General features: G+C 40.9%; 2 protein-coding genes across 7 annotated transcripts in view; both read left to right on the forward strand.

Annotated features, from left to right (window-relative positions):
- LOC117391775 (pleckstrin homology domain-containing family A member 5-like) overlaps positions 1 to 828 on the forward strand; it is a 38,606-nt gene extending 37,778 nt beyond the window's left edge. For all 5 annotated transcript variants that reach the window (XM_033989681.2, XM_055232031.1, XM_055232030.1 and 2 more), the window contains one exon: positions 288 to 828. In XM_033989681.2, the coding sequence (XP_033845572.1) occupies positions 288 to 322 (35 nt within the window). In that variant the 3' untranslated portion in view covers positions 323 to 828. The remainder of the gene's footprint in view (positions 1 to 287) is intronic.
- Positions 829 to 2,004: 1,176 nt separating this feature from the next.
- Positions 2,005 to 25,491, forward strand: LOC117391683 (zinc finger protein aebp2-like). 2 transcript variants are annotated; one of them, XM_033989562.2, is made up of 8 exons: positions 2,005 to 2,555; positions 3,907 to 4,060; positions 8,186 to 8,293; positions 8,691 to 8,874; positions 11,064 to 11,188; positions 21,616 to 21,683; positions 22,657 to 22,770; positions 25,280 to 25,491. In XM_033989562.2, exons 1-8 carry the CDS (start codon positions 2,137 to 2,139, stop codon positions 25,290 to 25,292), a joined length of 1,185 nt encoding a protein of 394 aa, XP_033845453.1. In that variant the 5' UTR covers positions 2,005 to 2,136; the 3' UTR covers positions 25,293 to 25,491. The 2 variants fall into 2 exon arrangements, with proteins under 2 accessions (XP_033845453.1, XP_055088010.1); XM_055232035.1 differs by having other exon boundaries at positions 2,066 to 2,555; positions 8,183 to 8,293; positions 25,280 to 25,473.
- Positions 25,492 to 26,959: the final 1,468 nt, after the last annotated feature.

The following is a 26,959-nucleotide window of genomic DNA, read 5'->3' on the forward strand; positions in this document are numbered from 1 at the left end:
TTGTTTGATGATCTGAAACAGTTAAGTGTGATACATGTACAAGAAGGTTAAATCAGGAAGGGTGCAAAAACTTTTCCACAACACTGTACATAAGCTGTGATTCAAATACTTTTACTTCCACCTTGACTGCATGCTGATAGTCCTGCCATTTTCACAGCACACTCGAGAATGACAAATGCACACCTCACTCAATTGAAACTTTTTTTTTAACACTGACCCAACGAGTTGGTGTGAAAACAAAACAACCTTTGTCTGGCTGCTATTACATTTCTCTGTTCTCTTCTCAGCACAGACCATGGCTCTGGTGAGCAGTGACACATGAACACAACTCCACATCTTCAGCTTCATGGACACATTCAGACCCAGCAGACCATCTCCAGAAGAACACCGACCAGTGCTTTGGATCCACTTCAGCTTGTGCCCTGAGCCCAGTGCCTCTTTCTTCACAGAATGTTCATTAGTGCAGAGCTCAAGTCTGTGCCAGCCCATGCTGCTCACTTCATTTTTACAAATCTTTTTGTATTTTTTTAATGTCAACTCTGAATGTTTTTTTGTTACATTTCATCTTTTACATTGACCATTTGAATGGACAGAGGGACATGCTGCCTGGACCAAAGGTCCACTATGAGCAATAAGGCGGACTGCAAACCCACAAGAACACTTCAGTCTGTATAAATGTAAATGTGTAAACCCTAAGCTTAATTTATGTACACAAAAGAATGAGAGTGAATATACAACTATGAGATTATATTAATAGTGCCAATATGCAAAGCCTTCATAACCCATCAATTTTATATCATGTAAAATAAATATTACTGTTCAGACAATTTGGCCTGTCTCACATCAGATCACGTCCTCTTGAATGCACTGAGAGGGGCCCTGTTCACTCCGGATTCTGGACCCAGGCTCACATCCCCTGGACCAGCAGTATTAGCTGTTTTCCCTCAGAATTAATCATTTATTCATCACTGCACAGTCCCTAAATTGGGACTTAACACCTAAAAAACACATTTCAAATAGCACTGTTAACCTGGGTAGTACCTGGAGGACTAAAGGTTAAATTACACTTTATTGCCCATGTAGCGAAATTTCTCCCCTGCATTTGACCCATCCTTGAATGCTGCTGGGGTATCTCATCAGTAGTAGGGACCAATCTCTGTGATCTTGTTGCTACTACCTTAGCTGGAGGATTGTAAAGGGGAAGGTGAGGGAGGAAGAGGGCGTGCTCTGGACATATAAGGAACAGTGTTTGTTCTCACGAGTATCCACACTTCAAAATCCACCTGACTGTAATCACTCCCACATTTTTTTTTCAAATACTATATACACAGTTTTGTAGCAAAAGGTTTATTCAGTGTTTAGTTTAACTTGTAAGACTAAATGTGTCGGGTTTACAAACACATACAGGTGCATTTCAAAAGTCCAACGCGCATAATGGCCTGTAACCTACGCTATAGTTCTTTTCATAGATCCATGGTATATGCAGATTTTCTGTGCTGTTTAGCGAACAAGAATGCCACAAATAGTATTCATTACTTTCACAAGTGTCCCTTAAAGTCACGGGCTGCAGTAGAAGAGAGGAAGTACTTCTTTCAGTGCGATTTGTACACAAGGATACATTTTATTATACACGTTTATAAGCAGATATTTCCAGTGAGTTACACGGAGCAGAGAGCAGTACTGAGAGGCGGGGTGAGTGTTGTGCACGGCCTGCTTGTATGTTCCAGTGCCCCTGAACCAAACACGGTGCAGAGAACACGTGGAGCAGCGGCTGCAGCGGCGCAGGAGGTCTTCCTCAGATGGATCCTCGCTCCGGGCTCCGTTTTTGATTTATGTCCTCCGCGTTCGCTGTGAGTTACACGTTTCAACATGCTCAAAGCTTGCTACTGCGTACACGGGAGTTTGGAGTTGTACTACACGCGCATTATTAAACCAATTGTGTGGTAGCCGATAGTATCTCAGGCCAGACATCAGGCCAGACATCTGTCCACACAGACGATCTGTGCACGTCCTGTGACGTCACGCTCTCAGGACCCCTGTTGTGTTTCGGAGCGGACGCAGAGACGCAGAGAAAGGACAGTCCGCTCAAACAACTTTACAGATCCAAGTTAACGGGACGGGTACACGCGGAGGAAAATGCCCCAGATTCTGACCAAAGGTTCTTACGACAACCCCGAGGCCATGGCGGCTGTGGAGGTGAGCAGCGAAGCGGCACACACCGGCTCGGAGCCTGACGCCGAAGAGTCCACTCCAGAACCTGGTAAGAACGGGCCAGACCACGGCGCTACGTCCGCCGAGGCACACTCCAGATCGCGGCTAATGAACTCTAGCCCCGACGGCGTGGAACATGAAGCTAGTGGAGATCTGTCTGAACCAGAAAAGAGTCCTGTTCAGGGGAGTTTGGCGAGCAGCAGTGACTGCCCCCCAGAGGGCTCCCGGGTCCCGCTGGAACAAAGGCCGGGGGGGTCTGCGGAGCTCACAAAGACCGAGAGCCCCAGCAGCGTGGCCCCGGACTTAAGTGGAGAGGGTCTCCGGGGCCCAGCGGAGCAGGACAGGTCAGTGTTCAGCCCAGTAAAGTTGGTTTACTTGTAGAAATGATCGGAAGTAATCAAAAGTGTAAACAAAAATAAGTGCGGTAGCCTATGTCCTGCTAGAAGTGGACAGTGGAAGAGTTTTGGACTGGACTGAGTGTGCATCCTCCAGGCTTTTGTTTATTTACATAATAGCCTATTGAAAAAGACAATAGGCTGTTAACAGAGACGATCAGTTTGGTACAGCTTGTTTATGCATACAAGCTAGCTCAGAGATTTAACTTGAAATGAGAAATAAACACATTTATTTGTCATTCAGAGAAGCAGGAGTCTTCACACCAGAGGACTGTTTGGATTTAAATGTAGTTCAGGGCAAGGAATTGATATGAAATTCATAAACAACACACATGCCCAGATATTCAAATTAAATAAGGATTTTTTTGTATAACAACTGTAATGCTGATTTATTCAACATTGGTAAGTTGTATGTTCAAATTTGGAGTTTTGTTTCTCAAGGCAAAAAGAGCACAACAAGAGGACTCCTGCAACCAATCATTACTCAGTGCTAGTGCAACCTCTGCAGCTCAGTGAGTGAATTCTGGAGCTTTAATTGAAGGCATGGGCTGTCTGTATAAACTGAAATATTGAGCAAAAATTGTGTTTCACAAATAAACTTGGATTGCCAGAGCCTTAACCTGCATATTTAGGACATTGTAATACCTTTTTGAAAATGACAGTTATTCCTATTCCAAGAGCACAGGCAAGCTACATAACCTTAAAGAAGACCTATTGTGCTTGAGTCTCCTACTACATAGTTCTACAATATACACTAACACTTGCATTTTGAATTACTTTGTGTATGAACTGTGCTATACAAATGAACTTGCCTTGCCTAGATTATTGTGCTATAATAAATAAATAAATAAATAAATAAAATCATCAAAAATGATTTAATAAAAGAAACAAGTCTGACTTCCACATTAGAAAACTGCAGTGTCCAGTTTGAGCTGACGTCGCCGTAAACATCAGCACAACAAAGAGCCATGTAGCTGTTGGCCCCTAATATGGATATCTGCACATCACACTAGGGAGTTGCAGATTTTTTTTCATTTATACCACAGTGATTACACAACACTGTCAAATCCTATGCATATCACAATTACGAAAATAAAATTGGAGATAGAAGTACAGAGCACTGGGCGCATAGCAATGGCGGGAAAAAGAGTAGATCATCAATGTCTTGAAAATAAAAAGATTGCTCAAACATGCACGAATCATTCCAAATACAACTTCAAGGGGGTAAATGACAATGACTGAAAAGTCGATTTTGCAGAATAGGGCCGCTTTAAGGCTTACTTGTGCTTCATGTGAGCAGCTTGCACCCGGTGCTGGAGCAGAAGAGGGTGGTCCCACCTCCGGCCCCTCTGAACTACACCTGCTGCTGGGACCTGTGTGGGCTGCCCTTCTCCTCCAGCCCCGACCTGGCCGACCACATCCGGGACCGACACGTGGATGCACAGAGAGGAGGGGTGAGCTTACTCTCCTGCACGCATGCTAAACCTGCTGAACGAATCAAACAGTCCCAAGTATTTCACAACATGTTTTATATATGTCTAAACTACAGGGGTAGCTGCTTTTATCAGAGAGTGTGTCAGCAGTCACCTCCAGTTGCTCTCTAAAATCTTTAACTCAGGCTAGAAATCTAGGGGTAATAGTGGACTCAGGCTTGCTTTTTACCATCTAAAAAAACATTGCATCAAAAGTATACTGTCAAAACCAGACTTGGGGAGACTTATCCGTGCATTTGTCTCCAGTAGATTAGACTACTGTAACAGTCTGCTCACTGGCTTCTCCAAAAGAGTGTTATGACAGCTGCAGTACATCCAGAACACTGCTGCTCAGGTCAATATGAATGAAAGGTTTTTATTCTGCACTCTTCTTGCCTTGCTTTGTAAACAGAATGAAATCCTACAGGCACACAGGGAGGGCATCTGACACACAGGGGCATTTTGCTGTCAGCAGATGACAGTGGCCCTGTTTCATAAAGGAAATTCAGTTAACTCTGGGTTTTAGAATTAACTTGAGGTTAATCTCCGCTAGGGATGGTACGATATATGATGACATCGCTAATTGCAATAAAAAGGTCCGCAATTGATCGTTTGTGGCATTTTTTAATAATTGTGATCATTGTGCACGATTATAATCACCTTTATGGCACCAGATTCCCTCATTTCTGCAGTTTCAATACAATGTTTAGATGTTAGTTCTGGTGTTTGCCCACAAGGGGGGCCCTCAGTCATAGCAATGACACTTGTTAAGTCTGATCCGCAACTCTCCACAGGAATGTGCCAGAGTGCGCCTCACCCATGTGCACAGATGAGATGCTAATGTGTGCACATCTTATATTTTTACCTACAATAATGCAAACTGCAGAAAAAAACAACACCTTTCAAACGATAGACAAATAAAGTCTAATTCATACAGCTAAACACAAATGTATTAAAGCGCATGGTTCAAATGCACACTATGTGCACAGAAACAATACGAACACGATATGTTTTACCTACAGTTATGTCAATAGCAGAATAAACCACACTTACTGATCAAGAACAGCATCCAATCCATCAAAAAATAAGGTCCTCTTCTCCTGACTCCACTGTGGGATCTTCACTCTTTCCCACGAAGCGCTCTGGGTCAGAGATGCTTCTAGTGTAAGGATGGGATGATATTAAAATTTAGACTCACGATTATTGTGGCCAAAATAATCGCGATTAATGATATTATCACAGTAATTATTAACTTATTAACGTTCCGACGGCCCGGGCATACTTTGCAACTCTACAGCAATACTTCTGCATCACCCAAACAAACAGTCTACACATCAAATGAAAGCTGCTGTGCTCGTTTTTCCAAATATGTAAACCATTTACACCTACAATCATCACAGTGCTGACAGGAAAGACATTTTTACAGAAGAGTGAAAAATTTGGATTTGGACTTCACTTAGCATTGAGCGCTCTGGTTCTGTCAAACATCAACATATTCCCACAAAGCTGGCCTCATCCGTTTTGTATAGGTCCAGAGAATATAATCCAGTCAAGAAATTATGTCCACGAAATAAATTCCTCCATTTTCAATATGCTGCAGGAAAGTATTCCAAACGTGAAATCTGCTCCACCACTTTTTTGCAATTCTTTTGCAGATTTCAGGCATAATAAACTTATGACAGCGCTAACGTTCTTCCTCAGTGCTAAACTCACGCATTAGCTTGTGATTGACACCAATGTTGGCCAATAAGGTGGGGGTTGTGGGTTACTGGAGCCCTGGAGCCACAGACAGCGAATCAGTGCTACAGATGACTGAAAATTTACACCCGCCTCTTCCCCTTGTAGAATCAACCAATTACACTACACACATTTAGTGACGTTTTCCCCTTACAGCCAATGAGAAGCGGAACACGACGATGTATCACATCACATGACATGGTTTGCCATAAACAAACATACCCAGCCAAAAAATGTGTACTCCTCAGTGTAGCCACCGTCTTGCAGAAATGGGACAGTCCTTGTCGCACCGGAAGTGACGCAAGTGCCCGTCGACGAACACTGCGAAAGCTGCATTTAATGCACTTTGGCAAATTGGGACACTGGCGAACCGAGTGGATACAGAAATCTGTGCATAATGGCGCATTCTACACACTGTTGTTTTGCATCTTAAACATGCGATCGACGACACTGTGGATGTTTGTACAAGTTATACTAGAGGCATCTTGGACCCGGAGCGGTTCGTGGCAAAAAGTGAAGATTCCACAGTGGACTTAGGAGTAGAGGATCTTATTTTTTGATGGATTGGATCCTGTTCCCAATCGGTAAGCCTGGTTTATTCTGCTATTGACATAATTGCAGGTAAAATATATCATGTGTAATTGTTCGTATTGTTTCTGTGCACATAGTGCACATTCAAACCATGTGCTCTGACACATGCGTGTTCAGCTGTATGAATTAGACTTCATTTGTTAATTGCTTGAAAGGTGTTGTTTTTTTCTGCAGTTTGCATTATTGTAGTTAAAAATATAAGATGTGCACACATTAGTATCTCATCTGTGCACATGGGTGAGGCTCTGGCACGTTCCTGAGGAGAGTTACGGGTCAGACTTTCTTTATTGTTGTTAGCTTCTGTGCCTATTGGGCAGCACAGTTCTCGCTGTCTGATCTATATTCTGTCAGATATCAAGTGTCATTGCTATGGCAGAAGCCCCCCTTGTGGGCAAACACCAGGACTAACATCTAAACATTGTATTGAAACTGGAAACACGAGACAGACTGGTGCCGTAAAGGCGATTATAATTGTGTGCGATGATCACAATTATTAAAAAATGCCACCAACAATTAATTGTGGACCTTTTTTATCGTGATTAGCAATATTATCGTATACCATCCCATCCCTAGTGTAACTTGTACAAACATCCCCAGTCCCTCGATCCCTCAATTGCGTTCTTTTGTTTTGTTCCTTTCGTGATGATTTCTGCATCCATACAGCTTCGTTGTGTCCCAGTTCACCAAAGTGCCTTAAATGCACCGTTCGCAGGGTTCGTCGAAGGGCGCTTGCGTCACTTTTTGCGCAACAAGGGCTGTCTCATTGATGCTAGCTCCATTGAGGAGTACACATTTTCGGCCGGGAACGGTACTTCGAACGGTGAATTTGACGAATTGGGACACAGTCTTCATTTAGCACTTGTCAAGCTCAGTCTGTTTATGGAAAACCATGGCATGCCATACATCGTCATCTGCTGCTCATTGGCTGTGAGGAGAAAACGTCACTAAATGTGTGTAATGTAATTGATTGATTTTACAAGGGGGAACGTGGGGCCCTGAGTTTAGCAGAAAATAAAAGACTTTATCAATCGATCCCTGAAAAGAGCATGGATTCTGGATAAACTCAGCGTTAGAGGAATAAAACCTGCTCTGGACCAGGTTAGGTTAACAGAGCAAGTTACCATGATTACTGACTCAGGTTTTAGGTCAGCTCTGTCTGAAAACTCTGTAAAACTTTTAACCTTGAAAAGAGGTCAACAAAGTCTGAGTTTGGACTAAACCTACTTTTTTGAAAGGGCCAGTATGTCCATCATAGCATTTGTCAACAATTTGAGTTGATCTTCCGCTCTACTCCACACTGAACTAGTGTTTTAGTTTCACTATCTCAAATCTATGATTACTAAACAAACAATTGTAATAAATATCAGTCTAAATATGCTGCTGAGTTATTACACAGAAGTGAATGTTTATGACTTTTCAGATGTTTTGTTGCTTATTTGTTACTTTATTTATTCGAGAGGGTTTTGTAATGATCCTAGGGTTTAGGAAGTGTCCCCTCCCTCATTTTCTCCTCCTTATGTGCTCTCCGTGCCTTCTTCCTTAGTGCTCTCCTCTCTCTGTACTGTGGTGCCCTCTTCCCTTGGTGCCCTCTTCCCTCGGTGCCCTCTTCCCTTGGTGCCCTCTTCCCTCGGTGCCCTCTTCCCTCGGTGCCCTCTTCCCTCGGTGCCTGCACCTTCCTCCTTGATCCTTTCTCCTCCTCCCGTAGTGCTCTCCTGAGGGCTGGTCCTGGTTGTTACATGCTCTGTCACACATGCTCTCTGACTGCTCCTCTTTCAGCAGGTGTTTGTGTGTCTATGGAAAGGCTGTAAAGTGTACAACACTCCGTCCACCAGTCAGAGCTGGCTGCAGAGGCACATGCTGAGCCACAGCGGGGACAAGCCCTTCAAGGTGAACCTTCTGTCCTGTGCTGGCCAAGGGATTACAAGTACTGTGAATGTCATCAAATCCAGTTTAATATGTTTTTTGTAAAGCCTAAAATCACAACAGCACTTGCCTCTTATGGCTTATCAGGATCATTGATGTAATCAACAGGAAGTTAAAAAATTCAACAGTGAAACAGACTTTGTCCAATAAGACAGGTTGACCAACATTCATAGAACACAAGCAAATGGATAATTAGCCCAGGAGATCCCCTGTCCTTAGACCCTCCTTCTCAGAAAAGAAAAGCAAAAAAAACAAAACTCTTGTGACTTCAGGGAAGTCTTAGAACATTACACAAACACCAACACTAAAGCGATAGTGTTGGTGTTTGTGTAATGTTCTAAGACTCATTTGCTTTGTGCAGTGCCTGGTGGGAGGATGCACAGCCACCTTCTCCTCTCAGGGAGGCCTTGCCCGCCATGTGCCCACCCACTTCAGCGGCCACAGCTCCTCCAGAGTGCACGGGCACAGCAGGGCCAAGGACGAATCTCCATCTAAGGCTGGACTGAAACGGAGGAAGGCCCGGTGCAGACAGCGACGCTCTCTGCGTAAGTGCGCCTCTCTCCAAGTTTTACGATAACCTTTCCAAGATTTCACACAGACTCATCACAGACAGAGACAGCTGTTCAACAAAAATAGCTCAAAAACCTATGAGCTATATCCACTGTCATAATATCACCACAATGTTACCCCACGTGACACAATGTTTTTCAGGCTGCTCCTCTCTGCTCACAGTCTCCTTTCTCCCTGCTGCTCACACTCGCTTCTCTCTCTTCTGCTCACACTCTCCTCTTGTGCTCATGCTCTCCTCTCTTCTCTCCTCTTTTGATCACGTTCTCATCTCTCCTCCTCCGCTCTTCTCTTTGTCTCCTTTGTTCACGCTCTTTTGCTCGCGCTCTCTCTTTTGCGCACGTTCTCCTCTCTGCTCTACTCAAGCTCTGCTCAAGCTCTCCTCTCTTCTGCTCATGATGTCCTCTCTTCTAATAATAATATAATGCACTCTTCATTAAACAAAATCCCAGAGTGCTACAATAAAAGAACATTAAAATGCTAATTGCTAAAAACTAAAAACATCAGCAGCTAAAACGGCATTTCAGGGCCAGCCCTTTTCATTTGCTGTAGTTCCAGTGTGTACCAGGGGGCAGATTGTTCAAAACTGCCTTGATGCCTTTCTTCTCTCCCTCTGTTCTCCTTCCTTCTGCTGACACTCTGCTCTCTCTTCTGCTCATGCTCTCCTCTCTTCTCTCTTCTGCTCATGCTGTCCTCTCTTCTCTCTTCGCTCATGCTCTCCTCTCTTCTCTCCTTTTGCTCATGCTCTCATCTTTTCTCTCCTCTCTTTTGCTCACACTCTCCTCTGTTCATGCTCTCCTCTCTTCTGCCCACACTCTCTCTTCTGCTCATCCTGTCCTCTCTTCTCTTTTGCTCACTTAGCTCTCTTCTCTCCTCTGCTCTCTCTTCAGCTCACACTCTCTTTCTTCTGTTCACACTTCTCTCAACTCTCCTCTGCTCACTCTCTTCTCTTCTGCTCACGGTCTCTTCTCTCTTCTTCTCATGCTCTCCTTTCTTCTGTTCACACTTCTCTCAGCTCTCCTCTGCTCTGGACAGTAATAACAGCAGGCTGGTGTGGCGGGGTGTCCAGGGTCTCACCAATTTTAAGACCAATCAGGGAGCGGCCGATGGTGACGCCACGCTAGCAGAGGACCTTAACATCTTCTTTGCACGTTTTGAAGTGGAGCCACCAGAGACAGCCAGGCAACGACCCCCGGCACACAGTATCCCAACCCTCACTTTTGAGGAGAGTGAGATCAGGCGCACGCTGAAGTCCATCAACCCGAGGAAGGCTGCCGGACCTGACGGTATCCCTGGGCGGGTACTGAAAGAGTGCGCGGATCAGCTGGCTGATCATAGACTATAGGAGGAAGACAAGTGACTTTTCCCCACTCTCCATCGATGGGGAATGGGTGGAGAGGGTCACTGATTTCAGGTTCGTGGGAGTCCAGATCGAGGAAGGTTTGACCTGGAGCAAAAACACCTCTGAGCTGCTGAAAAAGGCCCAGCAGAGACTCTTCTTCCTCAGGGTGCTGAGGAAAAATGTCATCACACAGAGACTTCTGCTGTCCTTCTACTGCTGCTGTATTGAGAGTATCTTGACTTATTGCATCGGCGTGTGGTATACCAGCTGCACGGTGGCTCAGAGGAAAGCTGTTCAGAGGGTCATAAACGCAGCTTAGAAGACCATTGGCTGCCCTCTCAGGACACTGGCCGACTTACACCTCCCACGTCCCACTGTCTCAAAAAGGGCCAACACATCCTTGGGGACACCTCACACCCTGGGCACTCTCTGTTGGAACTATTACCGTCGGGTCGGAGATATATATCGATCAGAGCAAGGACAAATAGGTTGAAGAACAGTTTTTATCCCACCATCATAACCACACTTAATAAACATACCCACACTTACTAAATATATGTATATATTTGTATATTTATTATTTGTATGAGATTGTGAAATAGGTGGGATGTATGTATGTATGATGTATGTGTGAGGGGGGGTCTGTTTTTCCTAGCACCTTAAACTGCTCGACACTTTTTAAAATTTTGTTGTACATGTGGCATGTTGCAATGACAATAAAGATATATACTATACTATATACTATACTCACTCTCTTCTCTCCTCTCTATTCTGCTGACACTCTCTTCTCTTCTGCTCACGGTCTCCTCTTTCTTCTACTCACAGCGCGGCCTTATGACTTCTTTGATGCTCAGACCATGGATGCCATCCGCCACAGGGCCATCTGCCTGAACCTGGCCACCCACATCGAGAGTCTGGGCAGTGGGCACAGCGTGGTCTTCCACAGCACGGTATGCTCTTACTCACCCTCTTCTTTTACCTTTGTGACAACTTTATATGTTGTACGCAACACTACATTTTGTGTTGGCACTCCTATATTATTTGTTGTTGAGGCTTATGTAAACAACATATGAACATATATGGACAGGCCATCACTCATGTGAAAGCTCAGAAACTTCAGAGTTCAATAGATAATCGGCTTGAGGAGCACAACTTATTACCAGGCCTATTCTACAAAGCAGGTTGAATTTATCCTGGATGTGTTTTTCTTATCTGGATTAACTAACCCAGACATGCGCATCTCTAGATAAGCATCAAGCAGGTTCACAATTCATTTGATGACAAGATTTTCTGCTTGAAGCCGTGCGCTTTCACAGAACAAGGGGCTGGGTTAGCGTCAGCCAACCAGTCAGAATCATAGAAAAGGTAAGGGCACACGAGGAACTGTCAGTCAAAATCACTAAATACACTGCGTTCCATATTATTATGCAAATTGTGTTTAAGTGTCATAAAGGTTGTTTTTTTTCCCAGTGAAATTCATGGATGGTATTGTGTCTAGGGGTCTTTAGGTGAAATCAGTGAAATCAGTCTCAGACACCTGTGCCAATTAGTTTGCCAGGTAAGTCCAATTAAAGGAGAAACTACCTAAGAAGGACGTTCCACATTATTAAGCAGACCACCATTTTCAAGCAATATGGGAAAGAAAAAGGATCTCTCTAATGCCAAAAAGCATGAAATAGTTGAATACCTTGGACAAGGTATGAAAACCTTAGATATTTCAAGAAAATGTAAGCGTGATGATCGATTTGTAGCTGATTCAGAGCACACATGGATTTGTGCCGATAAAGGAACAATGAGGAAGGTTTCTACCAGACAAATACATCGAATTAAGAAAGTGGCTGCTAAACTGCCATTACAAAGCAGCACACAAGTATTTGAAGCTGCTGGTGCCTCTGGAGTCCCGCAAACATCAAGGTGTAAGATCAAGGTGTAGGATCCTCCAGAGCTTGCAATTATGCATAAACCTTCAATTCCCTTCTATATTCTTAAACAATGCTCACAAACAGAAACGGCTCCAATGGGCCCAGAAATACAAATCCATGACTAATTTTCAAACAGTCTTGTTCACTAATGAATGCTGTGCAACCCTGGATGGTCTAGATGGATGGAGGGGTGGATGGTTAGTGGATGGCCTCCATGTCCCAACAAGGCAACGACGTCAGCAAGGAGGTGGCGGAGTCATGTTTTGGGAATCATGGGGAGAGAGCTGGTCGGCCCCTTTAGGGTCCCTGAAGGTGTGAAAATGATCTCTGTAAAGTATGTGGAGTTTCTGACTAACCACGTTCTTCCATGGTACAAAAAGAACAACTGTGCTTTCCATAGCAAAATCAGCTTCATGCATGACAATGCACCAGCTTATGCTGCAAGGAATACCTGTGCATCATTGGCTGCTAAAAAAAGAGAAACTCATGGTGTGGCCACTATCCTCCCCTGATCTCAACACTATTGAGAACCATTGGGGCATCCTCAAGTGAAAGATCTACGAGGGCAGGAGAAGGTTCACATCCAAACTGCAGCTCTGGGAGGCTACCATTGAGTCAGGCTGTCATTGTTTGTTCAGTAACATTCAAATTGTAATCTTGAAAATTACGATGACTGTCATTTATATTGCCAAAATCAGAGAAAATATAGTTTGCATAATAATATGGAACGCAGTGTATAAGTGTGTGTGTGTATGTGTATATATATATATGTATGTGCATATATATATGCACATACATATATATGCATATATATATATATGTGTGTGTGTGTGTGTGTGGGTGTGTGTGTGGGGGTGTGTGTGTGTGTGTGTGTGTGTATATATATATATATATATATATATATATATATATATATATATATATATATGGATAGAGAGCGTGTGTGTGTATATATATATATACACACGCACCCACGCGCGCGCTCTATCCATTTCTTCTCCTCTCTCCAGCTGCTCATTCACCTCACAGCTGGATTCTCGTCTCTGATTGGTCAAGGAGTTGCCATCTTATCTTATTGGAGAACTCTTAACTGGGTGTGGAGCAGGTTATGAGATGAGTTCAGGGCATTTTACCATAAAGATCTACCGTGATAGAAAGTGATCCAGCTTCGTAGTACCGATAACCCAAAGCAGCGGCAAAACTCAGTTTGGTCTAGGAGGGGACAATAAATTGATGGAAATTAGAACCATCCTTCAGAGGGAGTTGTAACGATACCTAACTTTAAATTCACTGTTATTATGATGAGGCTATTATTATACTATTTGCCATTTCCAATGAAAAGGTATTCAGTAAACAGTTTAATTTATTTATAAATAAGCTGTGCAACTGTACAAAATACTGTTGATCAATATGAAAATATGAAAACAAATTCAATACTTACTTGTTCTAACAACTCCATGTAAGTCTTTATATAATTTTTTTACTTTACATTTAGAAAAACTCAAAGTGGTAAATGTTTTAAACACATTTTAACAGAGCACAAAATCCAGTGTGTCCCATTAATAGAGGAGATTATGGAGGCCCCTCAAAATCAATATTTCTCCCTCATAGTTATTAGGCTAAAAACAACTTAATAGATGCTTATTTAACATTCACAATAACATAAAAGTAAATATTGTTTAAAAAGAACCATTTAAAGATGAAGTAGAAGCACTCCATCTCATTTTTACTCCAATTATTTTTTTAAATGTAAATGAATTGTAAATATGAAGTAAAAATATTATTCAAACTTTTAATCATGTTATGACTATAATTCCTTTATTAAAATTACATAGATATGTGATGTCGGTTCAGTTATAACTCAAAACTAATGCGCAACGAAATGAACGAGAGCGCGCACAGCTGAGGCTGGCGTGGACATACACGCACTTACCCATACTTGTATATATTGCGAGAATCCTCTTGCTGTGGAGGTTAAATCTACAACTTTAAGTGCTTTAAAAAGGTAGCCCTTGCTCATAAGATGTCTTGAAAATATTTATTTATACAATCCAACATGAAATGTTATCTAATTACAGATTTCTCAGCTCTGACTTCTGAGCAGGAACTGCCCTCTGCTGGAAGCAAGTGTGGGGTTTTGGAAATAGCTAGAGACAATAGCAGTTTACAGTGTCAGGGTAGTTGGCTCCTCCCTTCAGATACACAGGGTGTCTTGAATCTGTGCAGGGTACAATGAAATCTCAAGACTATCAAGGGATTCTAGAAAAGAGAAATGTGCTGGCCAGTGTCAGAAAGCTTGGTCTCAGTCACAGGTCATGGGTCTTGCAACAGGACAATGACCCAAAACACACAGATAAAAACACCCAAGAATGGACAAGAGGAAAACACTGGACTATTCTAAAGTGGCCTCTATGAGCCCTGACCTAAATCCTATTGAGCATCTTTGGAAAGAGATGAAACATGCCGTCACCCTTCAAATCTGAGACAACTGGAGCAGTTTGCTCTTGAGGAGTGGGTCAAAATACCTGCTGAGAGGTGCAAAAGTCTCATTGACAGTTACAGGAATTGTTTAATTGCAGTGATTGCCTCAAAAGGTTGTGCAACTAAATATTAAGTTAAGGGAACCACGATTTTTGTCCAGGCCTGTTTCATGAGTTTATTTTATTTTTTTAAATAAATCTGTTGAAGTATGGTTGAAAAGCAATGTCTGGGTGACTTCTGATCTGATGGGTGAAGTGATGGCAGCATAGAAAATTCGCTCCCCACTGCAAATTCACAATATACCCAAAGACTAACTCAAAACTAAAAAGTTTTTTGATTAAAAGACGTTGGGTAACATAAATATTACAAAATGCCCAAAAAGAAATTCTGGAACGTGGTGAAGAAGAGGAAGAAGTATTCTCAAGCTAGTAGTAATAGCAACATGGAGGACAACGACGTGAAAGACGGAGACGATAAAGGCAAAGCCGACTTGATCCTGAAAGAGCTTTGTGATTTTAGGATGGAAAACAAGAAGCAATTAGATGCAGTGAGAGGACATGATTGATATTGGCAAGAGGATGGATGAAGCAGAAGAACGAATGGTGGCGACAGAGCATCCAGTCATCAGAGGGGCTGCTAATTGAGCTTGCAAAACTCCAAACTCAAGTTGAAGCTAAGCTGCCGGCTCTAGAAGGGCATTCAAGGTGTGAGATTGTCAGAATATACGGGGTGACTGAAGGGGCTGAGGATAGAGCATCATCTGTGATTAAATTTGTTGAGACTTTACTCACAAACGGCTTGGGTCTACCTTCGCCCGATGTGCTTGGTATCGAGAGGGTGTATTGCGGTCCTTCATGGCCAGGTCCGCGAGTTATCAGATGAAGGAGGATATTCTACGGCGTGCGTGGCAGGCAGGGGGTTTTGATTTCCAAGGTAAAAAGATCTATTTGGACAATGACTATGCCCCAGACTTACAACGTAAACGTAAAGGATACAGAGCAGCAAAGGCGGCACTCTGGGAGACACATCCGATTCCAGACGCCTTTCCTGGCCAAACTTAGCGTGCACTACAGCGGAGGAACGGTAACGTACAGCTCAACCCTGGAAGCAACGGAGGACATGGTGAAGAGAGGAATGTCTGTTAACATGGTCAAAACCTCTGCTTCGCTTTTGGAGCAAATAAAGCAGCGAATGTGGCAGACGGCGGGTGGAAAGAAAAGTGATGCACCCCAGACACCAGGATTTAAGGAGAAACTCCAAACATTTTGACGTCAGGAGGACACAGCATAAGGTTTTTATTTTTTGACTCGTAGACAAAGTGAGGTAATGCTTTATATAACTAAGTAAATAATGGTGTTTGGATTTTGCACCAATAATTTTCCTATAGTTTTATATATTTCATGATACGGGCATGAAAATATATTTGTCGGGTATATATTAGTCGGGTCACTGATAAAGATTAAAGACCCTGCAGACTCGCATAACAGCCTGCAGGGCGCTCTTGCTCAAGAAGATGGAGTAGTCCTTCCCTATGGCCAACAAAGTGGCCCTATATTTTGAAGTCAGTATGTTCTGTTTTTGTTTTTAACATCTGTTTTGATGTTTGTTACTATTTCTGTTTTTGTTTTTAGGGGTGTACATGTTTCACTTACAGGAGGAAATTTATCTTGGAAATAATTATGAAGAGTACCCTACTTTAGGAAATGCTTTACCCCAACCAGAACATGAAAAACTTAAGAAATGGAACTTTAAACAGTTTTCAGCTTCATGTTCCCAAAGCTCAAAGAGGTGTAGTAACACTGATTTCTAATCAATTAAATTTCTAGTGTATTCAAGAGAAAAGGGATAATGAGGGGAGGTATGTACTGGTTAAAGATTATCTACAGGGTGTTTGATCACAATCATAAAGGTATATGCCCCCCAGGATCTGAATGGAAGTTTTATAAACACATTTTTGAAATAATCAGTTTAGAGACAGAAGGTATTTTGATTCTGGGAGGTGATTTGAACAAACGACTTAACCCATCATTGGGTTCATCCAATCCACAGACACAGGGAGCGAGTAAAACAACTAAAAGCTTCAAATTGACAGTGAAAGGTCTAGGACTCCTCCCTGGGACGGTCATAAGAGGGCAAATTATTAGATACAGTTCATTTTTAAAAAAAGAAAAGGAATCAACATTTAACAATTCTACAAACGCAATTAAAATTTTGGAAAATGCACATAAAGCTAATTTAAATCCGATCTTGAAAATCGTAATCGATAAAATAAAGAATGAAACTAACCAAATTCTCTGAAGTGAAATAAGGAAAAAAAATGATGCAACAAAATTATGAATCAGGAGGAAAATCCGCAAAGTTATTGGCTTTAAAATAAAAAAAATAACAACTGGACAATACAATTCACAAAATACAATACAATACAAAATAAAGGATCCCCAAACAGATACTATAATCTCTAAATTGGAAGATATTCAACAAGCACTGTTGTATTCTATAGACAGTTATACACTCAGCCGATGGTGGATGGTAGTTTCATGACGGCATTTTTGGATGCAGTTAAACTACCAAAAGTAAATGAAGAACAAAACAATAGCTTGATCTCAGAAATAACTGAACTTGAAATTTAAAAAAGCCATTTCTGATTGTAGAACAAACAAAGAGCCAGGGCTGGATGGCTTTCCCTTTGAGTGGTATAAGTAGATGAAGGACCTTACTGTCCCCATTATGAAAACCTCATTCAGTCACGTTCTGAAATTTGGCATAGGGCCTCCATCTTAGAATGAGGCATCTATTTCTTTGATCGCAAAGGAGGGAAAGGATAAACTCGAGTGCAGGACCCATCGCCCCATTAGTGTGCTTAATCAAGATTGTAAAACGTTTATAATCAGGATAAAATATTACTTGTAAGCCTTGACACCGAAAAGGCATTTGATTGCGTTAACTGGGAATTTTTGTACAAAATTTTAGAAAAATTTCAATTCCATCACTCATTTACAAGGGTAATTCAGGTATTATATAAATGTCCAAAAGCGAGAATTAAAGTAAATTGAGCCCTTTCCAAATCATTTAACTTGGAGAGAGGAAATAGACAGGGATGCTTTGCCATTTATATTGAGGCGTTGAGTCGGGGTATAGCTCAAACTAGTAATATTACCGGGGTGGGGATGTTGGGCCAAGAACACAAAGTCTCCTTATTTGCAGACATGTGTTGATATATTTGACAAATCCAGACTCATCAAGTCTCAAGTCTTCTTTCTTACCTGGATACTTTTGCCTTAATATTGTGATATAAATTGAATATTTCTAAAACACAGCTACTTAGTTTTAATTACACACCTACTCGGTCACTAACTTCTAAAATTCTGTTAAACTGGGAATTGGAATATATAGAATATCTTGGAGTGAATGCATGATGTATCTATTTCAAACACTTCTGATACAAATTAGTGATGAACAATTCAATAAGTGGGATAAATTAATCTCCAGGTTTATTTGGCAGGGGAGGAGGCTAAGACTAAAGAGAAAGGGGGCCTTGCTTTACCCTGTTTGAATAGGGTGAAGCCAGGATGAAGCCAGGTGGAAGGAAATAGAAATAAAAATGAATGAATGCCCAGTTCAGGCCATACTAGGAGACAAAAGACTTAACAGATGCAACAAGGTAATCAGTGGATCAATTTACCATTGAAACTTTGGTTAAATTTTATTATTTTTAAATTAAGAAAAAACTTGCATGAATCGATCAAAATATTGAGGTGGGCTTCTAATGACCTTGACTTTGTACCAAACACATTAGATGGGTTGTATGAAAGCTGGATCAAGTGAGGCTTAACAACATATTGTACATATTTTTCCAAGGAAATCATGAGGGACTTCCAATCACCTCAAAGACAATACTAGTTGAATAATAACGACTTCAGATTTCTACAAATTCATCATTATATAACGAGCTTCATTCCAAAAGATAAAAAATGTTTTTGAAATACCTATATTGAAGATCTTTATTAAGACACATGAGGATGATTCAGGTTTGAAATTGATTTCTGGATTATATAAGGACTTTCAGGTCATTAAAATCTCAAACACTTACAACTATATTAAACAAAAATGGGAAGAGGAAGCAAATACGGTTTTGTACGGTACAGATTGGCACAACCTGGTATACTCAGTCTTTGTCATGGAACAGATTACGATGGACGGCAGACTTCAAAAGGACAAATTTGACAAGATATGGGAGAAATGGAAATCTTATGTTCTGCTTAGAAGATCAGAATTTGTCTGATCCTGTGACTGTTGGTTATGTGAGATTGTAACTGTACACCCACTTTTTGTTTCTTTTGTTTACTGTTGTTACGTCTCCGTCCTTTTTATGTTTCTAAAGTAAAACTCTAGAAAAAATAAAATAACAAAAAAAAAAAGAAAAGCAATGTCAGACTTGTATTGGTTAAATTTCATAGTTTTTTTATTTATTATTACTGTTATTCAAGTTATTTCTGTGACCATTGTGAGTTTTTATTTCATTAACCGAGAGGTACCAACAATTTTGCCCACATGTGTATAAGGCAATGTCCACCAGCAATCTGACCATAACTGAATAAGCAGCGAAACGTCTTCACTCCTACATTTTGTCCAGTTGACAGATTTTACTTTTTTTTTTTTCTTTCAATAAACAGTAAAAAAGTTTTAAATATTCCATTTATAAAGTGTCTGTGTTTTTATTTTCTATAATCTTCCGAAATTATAGAGGCTAATACTTTATTTTTAAGTTATTTGTGATGTTTGATATTTGTTGTTTTCACAGCTGTCATTAAAATACTGCAGATATGGGAGAGAACTGTATAGTTTGTGGTGGTAATTTTTTTGCATGCAAAATAGTTTTAAACAGCAATTATTTACCAAAGGTAGCCTCAGTTTTGATTGGCCTTGCAATGCCTTCTGCCTTTTAATACTTGGGGCAAAACACCCTGTACATGAGCCCCCCAGGTGATTTGTTGCTTGCGAACGTCCAATGTTCTCATTGAAATGCATAGCTGCCAGGTAGTCTCAGCAAAAAACACAATACTATTGCTACATAATTAAATTAATGAAGTACTGGTTTCAACCATTTGCTTTTATCCCTTGTCTGCTGTGGTTGTAAACACAGAGGAAAAGCAGCATCGTCGTGAGTGTGTATATCTCAGACATGGTTGACTAATATCCACTTTGCTAATCTTTCCTCTGGTGTTGTACAAGCAGCAGTCCAGTAGATGGACATTTAGTTCTGTCTTTGTTTTTAGCCATTTTGACCATCTTTTTGGAGATTCCTGAAGAACAAAACTATTATATAACAACCAAACAGAAACTGAATAACAAAATTCAGTTTATACTAATATACCTTTCTCAATGTGCCACATGTCATATTGATGACTGACGTTCTTTTCCCTCAGGTATTTTTGGATTCGCAGATGTTGGTCAGTCACTAATGACTACCATAAGCATTCAGGAACGCAAGGCTCCGCTTCAAACGTTTGAGCTCCATGTGATAACTCTCCAACTTCATTACTCTGCAAATGCAATACAATAATGTTTTGTTATTACTGCCCTGTGCTGCAAATTAGCTGTGGCACTATGATGCATGCATTTGGCGGCTGTGCTAAAAATTCCAATTAGTAATTGGAGCTTTGACTTACATCTCATCATGACCTCTGACAAAAGTTAGTGAATCTTCAGGATCATATGGATAACCCTGTGGATCTGATGGAATATCCACTGTTAAACTCTCTTCTAAGGGGTCTCTGCTAGGGTGTCTTCAAGGCAGGGTCTTTCCGTTATCTCTTAACAAATATCACCAAGCATGGCCTGTTCATAGGTGTTGATGTGATAACTGCATGTCTAAACATTTGATATAGCAGCTTATGTCTTCTTACAGCTCACGTGTGGGTGTTTGGTTGTCGTTTGCAACAGACACAGCAGGAATATTTACATGTTTCTGTAGCTACTTGTAGCATTACCATCTCCTCCATTGAAAATGCATCAAACGTTTTCCACCTCGCCTGTGATAACGGGACTGGCTCCTAAAGACCACAGTGTTTATACTTTGTAGTGGTTTGAACATAACACTACACAATAAAGCTAATTTTAAATACCAAATCTACCTCTGTGACCAACAAGTAGCCTGCACGCATGTAAAGAACTGATTAGCCTAGTGAGCTACAAGCTACAGCTAACTAACTTTTTAGCATTTTTAGGTGGAAGATAACGAAAGGAAAATTTTAAAAAAGGGGCAGTTGTCAATTCTGTATTTAATCCACAAAGTCACGAGAGACTTGATGCAGACAGATATACAAACAACAATCACATTCAAAGCTATTGCTAAAGTCAAAGACACCATACAAACCATTTATCATTATTTTAGGGTAGTTATTGACTTGCTGCATCAACTGGACAGAAGGAAATTATCCCTCTATTAAATGCAGCCTTTCAGCAAATCCATTGCTATACTGGCGCAGGTTTGAGAAGCATTCCTCCTTGAAGTGGTGTACACATAAAAAAGCTTCTCAGAAACATCTTGGGCAGGTTGTAGGCACATTTCCCTGAAAAATAAACATTATCCAAGTAGTTGGCAGAGGTTCTGTGACTTGAGGCTGATTTACCTGTACATGTTGGATAATGCAGACAACAACTGAACTTTATAAATGCACATTTTCTTCATGTTGAGTTTGGACTACAAGCCAAAACATGATGGTAGACTTGGAGAGCAATTAGACGAAAGTTATTGAACTTGAACTGAAAATCAGTGCAACAGATTGAGAAAATGTAACAGATCGCAGAAAATGAAAACGGCGTATCTAAACTGGAATTGAAAAGTGTCTAAAAAGATATAAAGATAACTTTACAGCTACTCAATGGTTTAAAATGAGCATGATTTAGCATAATATGTGTTCTTTAACGAAAGTGTAGCGATGACGAATAAATCCCCGGTCTGTGTGTCACAGGTGATTGCTCGGAGGAAGGAGGACTCGGGGAAAGTCAAGGTCCTGCTGCACTGGACTCCTGAGGACATGTGAGTTTTCTCTTTGTAGACCAGCACCCATGGTGCCAGTGCAGTCTCTATTGTGTGGAGGTTTTCTACACGTTCAATACAAATTCTTGGCCTCTAGTTGAGCATATTAATTCTTAAATGGCATAATAATAAAATTACTGAATTGGATAGCCCAAAATCCTTCCCTTAGGTAGAAAGAAATTACTTTCTTTTGGCATTACAAAGTAAGAGAAATATCAGTAATAAGGAATCAAAGAATCAGATTCAAATGGCCAAGATTCAGACCCCTACACTCAAAAAATTTCTGTGTTGGAATGTACCTCATGATGTTTTTAGGACGATAGTGCAGTGAGGCTCTGGATGTCTAACACAGAAGAAGCTTATTTCCCATCAATACAGGGCCTGGAGACTAGAACACTCAACATTCAAGTCTACCCCTGCGGCTGGCTACTGCTAAAGCCTACACTGTACCTACAACTAAATAAAAATGAAGCTAAACCTATATCTATAAATTAAATGGCAGGTAAGCACAAATTTTGTGCCCCCAGCCCTTAGGACAACAGTTGGAAATTAGCCTTTGGCTATAATCTGGTGTTTACATTCATGTTGAATCATGTCTGTTCATTAACATGCATTGTCCCAACCAAATAAATAAATCTTTTAAAGTACATATTGTATAAGCAGCTCATGAGATCAAAGTAAGTCTGCTGCATGTTGGCATGGTAGTAGCTCTAATGTCATGGCAAAACTTTACTCTGGTTTGAGAGTTATGAAAAGCACTTATTTAAACTAATTGTGGTGAATAATTTTTGGACCACTGCAAATGGTTTAAAATGAATTAGTTTGGTTTTACACCTTTTTAAGACTGTAAAAATCAGGTAAAGTTCCTTAAGAGGCCTTTAGTATACGGTCAATTAAATCATTATGGCATTCCTATATTTTGTCATTTAAAAAAACTTTTTGTTTTGCTGAGTTTTGCGTGTTGTGCTTGCAGACTGCCCGACGTATGGGTAAATGAGAGCGAGCGGCTCCAGCAGAAGACCCGAGTGGTGCATCTGTCCAAACTGCCCACGGACACTGCTGTCCTCCTGGACCCCAACATCTACAGGTCCTGCTCCTCTCTACAGACACGGCCACACTTTAGGTCCTGAGTGCACTACCTGTCAAAAGTTTGGACACACCTAGTCCATTCAATTTTTTTATTTTTTTTCTTTGTTTACTACTTTCTGCATTTTAGATGCATACGAAAGACATCAAATATACGATGCAAGATATAATTAATCAAGTTTAAGCAGATGACATTGCATTTCAAATGAGTGAATAAGTGATAACTTTATATGAATGGCAATAATATTATCACAGATACATACTTTGCTCAAGGTATCCACCCTTTGCTTTGTTGAAGCGCTGGAAACCTTGGCCTTCTCTTAATGAGCTTCTTGATGAAGTCTCCTGAATTGATTTTCACTTCACAGCTGTCAAGAAATGGTAAGTGTCCAAAGCAGTAATCAAAGCAAAGGGTGGCTGTTTTTAAAAATCTAAAACAAGTTTAGAGTTATTTTGATTTTTGTTTACTACATTCCATATGTGTCATTCATAGTTCTGATGCCTTCAGTGAGGTTCCACAATAAACAATTATGGAAATTAAAAACACTAACTAACACTAACTAATTAAAAACTGCCAACACTTTCTCATGACTTCAGTGTGTGGATGCAAAATAACTTTCTCCAGCTAAACTCAGACAAGACAGATCTGTTGGATGCAGTGGCAGAGTGAATCCACTGGTCCATATTCACCTGCTGCAGTGAGACATAGATCTGAGTGTCAACTGCAGAGTTGTGGTAAGACACATTATTGCTGCATATTAACTGGCCTAACAGCAGCATGTAGAGATTGAACAACAGGGGTCCCAGGATTGACCCCTGGGGCACCCCACAGGTCAGGGACATTTTTTCTGAGACACATTTTACAATTTCAACAAAGTACTCCCTGTTTTCTTGAACCAGCTTAGTGCTATACCAGAGATGCCCACCCAGTCCTCTCAGTGCTGTGGTGGGTCTAAAACCTGACTGGAAAACATCAAAGGAGTTGTTCATTTGGATAAAGTTAATAAGCTGTTGGTAAACAACTTTTTCGAAGATTTTTCCCAAAAACGGCAGAGATTGGTCTGTAATTGTTTAATATTGTGGCATCAAGACTGCTCTTCTTTAGGAGAGTCTTGATAACCGCAGTTTTCAAAGTTCTTGGGAATGTTCCACATTGAAGTGACATGTTAACTATGCAAACGAGTGGTGACAGCAAACTGTTGAGCACAGACAAATTTAGTGGGTAACACATCGAGGCAGTATGCAAATTAACTCAGAACTGACTCACTTTGCACCTGTAACTGACAAAACTGTCCAAGTCACCAGTCTAAGTGTCTAGGTGGCTGCTGAGGTGTTATTTGCATTGTGAAATTAATGGCATTTTTAATGCCCTGAACCTTGTCATTAAAGAACACTGCAAACTCATTGCACTTAGATTTGGAAATCAGTTCTAACGGCAGTGGAGCTGGGGGGTTTGTTAATCTGTTTACTGTTGCAAACAGGACACCAGAGTTGTTACTACAACTTCCAATAATGTCAGAAAAATCCCTCTCCCTTGTTCTACATAAACTGTGGTTGTACATGTGCATCTTTTCTCTGTAAATCTCATAATGAACCTGAAGTTTTGACTTGCACCATTCCTGCTCGGCCCATTCCCGAGTCATCATTCCTCCATGGCGCTTTCTGCTTATCTTTAACCATTTTAACCTTCATCGGGGCAATGGTGTCAAAACATTCAAAACACTCAGTCACAGAGTTCAACAAACAGAAGATTTATTGATAGTTTTGTAATTAAGAAATTATTGAAATTACAACTATGAGTATGATTAATTGCACAGCCTTTGCATGTCCTATGTGTATGTCTTTCGTGTAGGTCCCCTCTCTGTATTTCCCCTCTCTGTATGTCCTTTGTGTAGGTTCCCTCTCTGTAGGTCCACTCTCTGTATGTCCTTCGCGTAGGTCTCCCCTCTGTATGTCCTTCGCGTAGGTCTCCCCTCTGTATGTCCTTCGTGTAGGTCTCCCCTCTGTATGTCCTTTGTGTAGGTCCCCTTTCTGTAGGTCCCCTCTCAGTAGGTCCGCTGTCTTTATGTCCTTCGCATAGGTCCCCTCTCTGTATGTCCTTTGTGTAGGTCCCCTCTCAGTAGGTCCGCTCTCTGTATGTCCTTCGCATAGGTCCCCTTTCTGTATGTTCTTCGTGTAGGTCCCCTTTCTGTAGGTTCTCTTTGTATGCCCTAGTGCATGTCCCCTCTTTGCAGGTCCGCTCTCTGTATATCCTGTGTATTCCCCACTCTGCATGTTCTACGTCTATGTCCCCTCTCTGTATGTCTTGTGTCCTTTATATAGAGTAGTTTAATAAAAGTTAAACTCATCATTTATGATTATTCTTTGTCCCCTGAGTATGTCCCTTGACTGTCTTCTGTGTCCTCTCTGTTCCCCTTGGCCCTGTACGTCCTCTGTTTGTCCTTTTAGTTTGTCCTCTCTGTTTGTTCCTGTGTTTCTGGTTTTCTGACATTGTTCTTGTCTTGTTCTAGGATGTTCTTCTGAGGCTCCAGGGGCTCCTCAGTGGTGGCCCCTCCTACCCACCTGAAGCTGCTCTGATCTGTGAAACCACTGTAAATAGTCCCATGTTTAATATATTTTTCTACTTTTGTATTCGCACTGTTGTAGATAGTATTTTTTATATAAAACATGTCATTGAACTGGACTTGTTTTGTTGAAAGTCATTAAAGACTAACCCTTAGCCCAAGTCATCTGTGTGTTTTTGTGTGGCCACTTCTTTTTGGTGTGTGTGTCACCTATCTGGGTACCAGAGTCAGGACCATGGAAACAGGTGATTGGGTGATACTGACCCTACTTCAAGAAGCGGGTTTAGTCCAAACTCAGACTTTGTTAACCCTGAAAAGAGGTCAACCCCTAGATCCATGGTCAACCCACAGTTTTCAGTTTCACAGAGAGAGTTAACCTAAACTCTGAGTCAGTCACCATGGTAACTCACTCTGTGAACCTAATCTGGTCAAGAGCAGATTTTATTCATCATTTGAGTTTAACCAGAGTTTGGTCCTGAAGGGGAGCTCTGATTGGACAGTCACAAATGGATCACTAATTTCATCTCCCATCCTCCAGCCACCGCCCCCTCCTCTCACATCTCAGTCTGGTACAGACCAGCTCTTTGTGGAGCCATCAGCCCAAACCTTCAGAAAAGTTCCTCCAGCGCATACTGTTTTGTCAATTGCTGCTAACATAAACTAAACACTTCCCTTGGCCCTTTCAAAATAAAAATTCTACATTGGCAAACTGCAGAATGGGCCTTATTGTGAAAAGGTTTTAAAATGTGCAAAACACAAAGAGCTGTCCTGTCCAGGGCATCAGTGAGTTCAGCTGATTTTTAATCATAAATTAGCCCATTGAATTGAACATTTTACTTGAAATAAATTATTTGTATTGGTCTATTTTGTCCACGGCATTAAGACTATGAAAATATCAACAGTGTGCTTGTATCAGATGCTGTTGATATTTTATCCACCAAATACATCACCGCCATTAATATGGACCTACCTAGGGGGTAGATAAAGTCCATTTTTAAATTCAATCACAAAGGAAATTGATACAGTATATTAATTAAATTTGTTCTGTTGTACTCAGTGGTTCTAAAAGTTTGTAATCACATTGCATTTTTCTATTTCACGCATCCTGTTGATTACAGAGGCATCCTTTTGAATAAACCCTAAGAAATGGTTATTCCTCAAGAGAAGACGCAAAGTGTATCATGATTTATTGCAACGAAATCAAATACACAGACAAAACTACAGAACAGTATGGAAGAGATCCACCTTCACTTTTGTCAATTTATGAGAAAAGAAATTTATGGAGACAGTGTTTGGATAGAAAGAAGTGAGCGACTAAGAAAATTTGAGGTGCCCATATGGCGTAAAAAAAACTAAAAAAACTTTGTAAACCAATGTGTACCATAGAACAAGTCTTATTAAGACTTTGGAATTTTTTGTTTTTATTGGATTGATACTTTATGGACACCCTGTAGATCTAAAGCCGTATTGTTCACTTAACAGATGATCCTATGAACCCATCAAGTCTTTTAACAAATGTTTTTTTTCAAGGATTTTAGAAAATTGTTGCAGTAATGAGATTGGCTTATAATTTGTAAAGTGATGCTTGTCTTCACTTTTAAAAGTTGGTATAATGTTTGCTGTTTT

The sequence above is a fragment of the Periophthalmus magnuspinnatus genome, chromosome 23 (assembly GCF_009829125.3).
Source record: "Periophthalmus magnuspinnatus isolate fPerMag1 chromosome 23, fPerMag1.2.pri, whole genome shotgun sequence".
NCBI classification, from domain to species: domain Eukaryota; kingdom Metazoa; phylum Chordata; class Actinopteri; order Gobiiformes; family Gobiidae; genus Periophthalmus; species Periophthalmus magnuspinnatus.